Raw genomic sequence first — 6467 nt, 5'->3', positions numbered from 1 at the left:
ATGCGAGTCCCCACCTCTGTACTGGATAGCTGCGGTGAATCTTTTCTTGCCGCTGATGAGAAGCGCGAAAAGGCCAGCACCCAATTTTTTGCAGATACAGGGGTGATGGCCATGTTATGTCGCCATGATCGTGTATTATGGCTCGCTAACATGACGTCAGCTGGAGAAAGCAGTACTATGCTCTCGCCCTGATCAAGAAGCTTTTTGATAATCTCCCTCCCGAGATGACCGTCGGCCTCCTGTATGACATTGGCTGTCAACTTCATCGAAGTTGTGTCAAGTATCAACTCCTTGATGACACCATTCTTCGCCGGTTGACATTTGCAATATCAGTTTTTCACGCTTATGGCCACCAATGGCGTGTCAAATTATATACCACCCTTGTAAGTGTGAAGGCTTTGGCCTTTCGGATGGAGAAGGTGCGAGCGTTTATGGAGCGCACTCAAACATCTTATTGCTCCCTTACGTGTTTCTGGGGTGAGTATTCCTTATTTCGAGGATGGTTACACACGAGTGATTGTATTATCAATTCACCTCTGACTACAATGTACATGTTTCCTACTTACTGACCGCTTTGTCAGTTTAATCAGCGACTTTTTGTCCTCGACACTCAAGTCCGGCATCTGAATAACAAGAACCTTGTTTCGTGTGGCAACTGGTTGAGCCGGAGGTGGAATAACTGCGTCAAGAGGAAGACTAATGCAATGCAAGCTCTGCGTGAGCTTTCAGTGGATGAGACCTATGTCCGTCAGGAGTGGAAATCACAAGTCGATCATCAGACGAGACCCCTGCCTCGTAAGTGCTACTATTGGTGATCTACCATCATATCATTCATGCACATGATCTCGACAGGAAGATCGAAGACAAATAATGACGAGGAAATCTCGAAAATTCTCCTCCTTGAGAAATCTCTTGTTGAGCTCGATGGATCATTGTGACACATGGAAATGCAACTTTTTACAGGAAATGTTGACCATCTTGCTGACTACAATCTTCGTCTCGTTGAAGAACGTGCTCACCAGTCAAGACTCGCAGACGCTTTGAGCCGCTGGAAGACAAGGCTTGGCATCAGTCAGCACACCCGTTTGGACCAACTACGTCGCAACATATATCTACAAGTCCGTTTGGATGCTCAAGCTCTTAAGACGTGTATCCGCGAACGACTTCGACAGCGCAAGTTCGAAATTGAGAAGCTTGAACGCTCATATAGGCAAGCAGTGAACAGTACTTATGTTCTAAGTTGCACACATGGACTTCAACTAATTGCACTTTCTCGTCACAGAGCACAAGCTTAATTCTCATGTCGATGCCGCAATCCAGTGGCGCAATCCGACGATACGAAAGCTCGTTTATTTATACAACAGCCTATGTGCTGATCTCGGTGCTCTAATCAGACAACGCTGCAGTCCTCCCAATGCCATACCACCCAACCCTATCTCTCCTATTGGTATTTTCAATCTTGATGTTGATGCTGACATTTGGCAGGACATCGGACTGGATGATGTCATGCCGGAGCCCCCAGATTGGTTAGCCGACGAGGTCACTCGTGCTGCGATCAAACTGGTGCTTGAGATTGACCGGTGCAACAAAGAAGAGTCTCACGTGAAGGTTGAGCGCTGCGCCCTGCAGGAGTGGGCCATTGTTGAGTGGGATGCTCTACAAAGGGCTCGTGCACATGCAAGTAAGTTTTTTCGCACCTCACTAACATTGCATGCTGACTTTCGAAGGTGATGATGAAGTAATCCTCTATCACATTGATAATCGTGCTCAACAGTTCATTGGGCTTGTACTTGGCTGGCAGACGAAGGTTCGTCCTATTCCGTGCGCGTGGCCTATGCCTGATCGCTGGGGGCCGTCACATGCTGAACTTGCTAATGGGACACATGTGTACTCTAATGACCATGATGATGAAGATGATGTAGGGGATGATCGAGATGATTGGGAATCTGACATTGGCTGTGGTGATGAGGAGCTTATGGATGTTTTAGAAGATATTGCATTAGCAGATCAGTATATGGGTGAAGAGGTAGATGATATCGAGGATAGCTGTGTAGTTGATGACTGATTGATAAACAGCCCAACAAAACATGTCAGATTTAGTTTGTAGTAACCTAGTTGATTTATGGAAAATAATGACTCTAACTATATTAAGAATGATTTGATTAATAAAGACATCATTGATACTTGATAACATAGCTGAGAATGTGTGCATCATGTGAATTGAAAGGACTCCAAAGTAAGAAATGTGTACATCATTCCATGAAAATATCAACAGAATTTTGAGTGTTAGTGAGTATTGATATGATTGCCTTGGTATCACCCAAAATGTCATTATGATTCTTTGTACATTTCTCTTCTAGTACAGCCTCCCCATTTTATGTGCATTTCACAGCAAAAATATTAAATTTGCTTGGCTGGAGTATCCCTGGGTTCTCTTCTAACTCACAAGTAAAGCTCCCCCATTTCATTGCACATGCATTTCACCGCACAACTGTTATTTTTGCTTGGCTGGAGTATCCCCCTTTCCCTTCTAACTCACAAGTAAAGCTTCCTCATTTCATTGCACATGCATTTCACCGCACAACTGTTATTTTTGCTTGGCTAGAGTATCCCCCATTCTCTTCTAACTCACAAGTAAAGCTTCCCCATTTTATTGTATATACATTTCACTGCATAAATATTAATTTTGCTTGGCTGGAGTATCCCCCCTTTCCCTTCTAACTCACAAGTAAAGCTTCCCCATTTTATCGCACATGCATTTCACTGCACAACTGTTATTTTTGCTTGGCTAGAGTATCCCCCATTCCCTTCTAACTCACAAGTAAAGCTTCCCCATTTCATCGCACAACTGTTATTTTTGCTTGGCTAGAGTATCCTCACTTTCCCTTCTAACTCATAAGTAAGGCTAGGTGGGAAAGCCCAGATGGTGATGACATTGTGGATGGAAAAGCCCAAATACTACTGGAAGGCTGGGCGGGAGAGCCCAGATGGTGATAACATGGCGGGTGGGCAAGCCCAGATACTGCTAGAAGGCTGGGCAGGAGAGCCCGGATGATGATGACAGGGCATGTGGGAAAGCCCAGATATTGCTAGAAGGCTGGGTGGGAGAGCCCGGATGGTGATGACAGGGCAGGTGGGAAAGCCCAGATACTGCTGGAAGGCTGGGTGGGAGAGCCCGGATGGTGATGACAGAGTAGGTAGGAAAGCCCAGATACTACTGGAAGGCTGGGTGGGAGAGCCCAGATGGTGATGACATGGCAGGTGGGCAAGCCCAGATACTGCTAGAAGGCTGGGCGGGAGAGCCCGGATGATGATGACAGGGCATGTGGGAAAGCCCAGATACTGCTAGAAGGCTGGGCGGGAGAGCCCGGATGGTGATGACAGGGCAGGCGGGCAAGCCCAGATACTGCTGGAAGGCTGGGTGGAAGAGCCCAGATGGTAAGGAGATCACTGGTGGGAAAGCCCAGATAGTGACAACATGGTAGCTGGGAAGGCCCAGATGCTGATGGACAGCGAGCTAAGAGAGCCTTAATGGTGTGGGACACAAAGGAGAGCTCAAATAGTGTGGAATACTGTATAATTTTGACCTTAGGTTATGGGAACTTTAACACTGCATTATGTAATGACTATGTGACATGTTTGTCGCTTGAAGACATTGATACAAACTTGCAGTAAGTTTGTATATATGAGATCAGTGGAGGACTGTGTATACTCTATACACAGGGAATGGATCCAAAATGATAATAATGGAAAAACTAAGTGTTTGGGTGAAGATTTTCTTGAAAAAAACATATCAGAAAAAAAAAACATTATCCTACAAAGTTAGGTTTGTCAACCCAAAACCGCTGTGACCATTATGAAAAAATAGGTTCAGTTCATTGAGCTAGTGATGGTGTGACAAACCCAAGGTCAAAATTATATAGTAGATTGGTGAGAAGGCTAAGTTCATAGTCAAGGATAAACAGCATCACTCAGATAATGATGTCACTACTGAACAGAAATAAAATATGTGCCTGAATTGGAACTTTTGGCATTTTTCTAATGTACATTATCTTTCTGTGGTCTCTTGGAGCTCTATTTCATTTCCTATGTAGACTTTTGTATAATGTCATCATGACAACCCTTCAATGTAATTGTGTTGAGAAAAGATATGTATCTCTTTTGCTATTGTGGCATCCTATTATTCAATTTTCTGAATTAATTTTACATCTATATCAATTGTTGGACATGCACACACACATATACCTACTACTTCTTGCTCCAATAAATGTACAAATTGCATATTTCAATGGCCAAAAATGTTTCAAAATGGACCCCTGTCACTCTTATTTATGATGGGAAAGCCCACATAATAGATGCACAGGGCTGTCCCAGAGCAACGCTAAAGTGATCCCAGATGGGATCGGGAAAGATCACAAATAGGTACTTGGGATAGCCCAGATACTTTGTTCAGTGTGGTCTGGGCCATCCCGGGATACAGGGTAAATTATTGGGAATACCATCCTAGAACACACCCACTAGGTCCTTTGCTAGCCACAAACCAATAGACCTAAGAGGTCTTTTCAAGTGGTTGACTGAAGTGGTCAGCCCATGTCGGAGTTTGAATTTCGTATCCATCCATCAGTGATTCTTATCTTCACATCTTCACCATCTTTCACTTGCATTGCCAGCGCCATAGTCCTGTATTAGCCATGCCTGCAACTCCTGCATCCACTTCTGGCACTCTGAATGCCGGAAGCCATTACCGACCCCTGAAGCTGAGCCTTGCAACTATTTCCTGCACATTGGCAATGGCTGGATTGCGGGTCCGTGCATGCATCTCTCAATATCGGACGGAAGCTGCCAACAATGGTCCATCTTCTGACCGGATCAAGTATTTTAAAGCCGGGCTGCAATGGGAGATGAATGTATGTTACCACTGCCCTGATGACTTTGTTGGTCAATGCTAAGAATTTGAGCAGACTTTTGTCACACCACTCCTGCAGTACTCCGCTTCACAGAATATCGTGTCGGTTCTCCCAGTCCCTGTCGCTTATATCCTTAAGTTGTATCCCATGCTAACCTGGAACATGGTTCCAGACGATGTCTTTTCATTCCACCTCCTTGCATTTGATGATGAGGTAATTGCAGGACATCCGTCCCGGATTGTGTTCAAATATACATGTCCATGGTGGATGGGAAACACCACAATCCCGGATCAACCATGGCAGTGGGATGAAATAATGGCTTCCTGCGTCTCTCACTACCAGTATTGGGCGGTAAGATGTTAGCTGAATTGCCTTGATTGATGACTTATCTGTTCTAGCTTAATGTTGAGGATGATGCTTTGGTTCTTCCAGAGAAGTTGAAAAACACTTCGACTCCACCACTTATGGGACTGAGGTAGATTAAAGAACGCATGGAAGCATTGATGGAGGAGCAAGATCATGGCATCAAAGCCAAGATGGCAGAGGTGAAGATGTACACTGACATGTTAGAGAAATTGAGGAAAGGCAAAGGAGTGTAGTCCCATTCAGTCTTCATTGTATACAAGATGTAAAATATTCTATGCATTCAAAAATCTCGCATCTGAGTCCTGGAAGCCCAGGTCCTGAGTCCCGAATTTCGGAGTTCAGGGTTCAGCGACCCGGAGCTCAGCAACTGTGTTGGGTGTCAGGGTATTGGGAGCATTGGAGATCGCATGTGTAAGTATTTTGCGTTTCATGGTTCATGTTTGGTGATTATGGAATCGGGCATCAGGGACTCAGTATTCAGAAGTGTCGAGTCCCAAGTCACGAGCTCCGAGTCCCGAGTCCCGAACCCACTGTGCAGGACTCGGGACTCGGAGCTCATGACTTGGGACTCGACACTTCTGAATACTGAGTCCCTGATGCCCGATTCCATAATCACCAAACATGAACCATGAAACACAAAATACTGACACATGCGATCTCCAATGCTCCCAATACCCTGACACCCAACACAGTTGCCGAGCTCTGGGTCGCCAAACCCTGAACTCCAAATTTGGGACTCGGGACCCGGGTTTCAGGACTCGGGACTCGGAGCTCGTGACCTGGGACTCGACACTGTTCTGAATACCGAGTCCCTGACGCCCGATTCCATAATCACCAAACATGAACCATGAAACGCAAAATACTTACACATGTGATCTCCATGCTCCCAATACCCTGACACCCAACACAGTTGCCAAGCTCCGGGTCGCCGAACCCCTAACTCCGAAATTCGGGACTCGGGACCCGGGCTTCCAGGACTCGGGACTCAGAGCTCGTGACCTGGGACTTGACACTGTTCTAAATACCGAGTCCCTGACGCCTGATTCCATAATCACCCACATGAACTATGAAACGCAAAATACTGACACATGCGATCTCCAATGCTCCCAATACCCTGACACCCAACACAGTTGCCGAGCTCCGGGTCGCCGAACCCCGAACTCCGAAATTCGGGACTCGGGACCTGGGCTTCCG

General features: G+C 45.8%; 2 protein-coding genes across 2 annotated transcripts; both read left to right on the top strand.

Moving 5' to 3' along the window:
* Positions 1-224: 224 nt before the first annotated feature.
* On the top strand, positions 225-2065 carry F5147DRAFT_661900 (uncharacterized protein; the record flags this gene model as incomplete). Its single annotated transcript, XM_041434739.1, has 5 exons — positions 225-419; positions 582-795; positions 964-1224; positions 1283-1681; positions 1728-2065. 5 exons carry the CDS (start codon positions 225-227, stop codon positions 2063-2065), a joined length of 1407 nt encoding a protein of 468 aa, XP_041283961.1.
* A 2592-nt stretch (positions 2066-4657) lies between these two features.
* On the top strand, positions 4658-5450 carry F5147DRAFT_843168 (uncharacterized protein). Its single transcript, XM_041444432.1, has 3 exons — positions 4658-4907; positions 4962-5258; positions 5306-5450. Exons 1-3 carry the CDS (start codon positions 4692-4694, stop codon positions 5384-5386), a joined length of 594 nt encoding a protein of 197 aa, XP_041283960.1. The 5' UTR covers positions 4658-4691; the 3' UTR covers positions 5387-5450.
* The last annotated feature ends 1017 nt before the right edge of the window (positions 5451-6467 follow it).

This window comes from Suillus discolor, assembly GCF_016758755.1.
Source record: "Suillus discolor strain FC423 chromosome Unknown F5147scaffold_787, whole genome shotgun sequence".
NCBI classification, from domain to species: domain Eukaryota; kingdom Fungi; phylum Basidiomycota; class Agaricomycetes; order Boletales; family Suillaceae; genus Suillus; species Suillus discolor.
Note: the sequence above shows the minus strand (reverse complement) of the source record. Positions and strands in the feature narration are given on the sequence as shown.

Bases quoted from the DNA above. Each gene is read 5' to 3' on its own strand.
- F5147DRAFT_843168 (XM_041444432.1), top strand. From the start codon at position 4,692: ATGCCTGCAACTCCTGCATCCACTTCTGGCACTCTGAATGCCGGAAGC. The intron at 4,908-4,961 runs GTATGTTACCAC...GAATTTGAGCAG, and splicing joins GGCTGCAATGGGAGATGAAT to ACTTTTGTCACACCACTCCT. The intron at 5,259-5,305 runs GTAAGATGTTAG...TATCTGTTCTAG, and splicing joins CTCACTACCAGTATTGGGCG to CTTAATGTTGAGGATGATGC.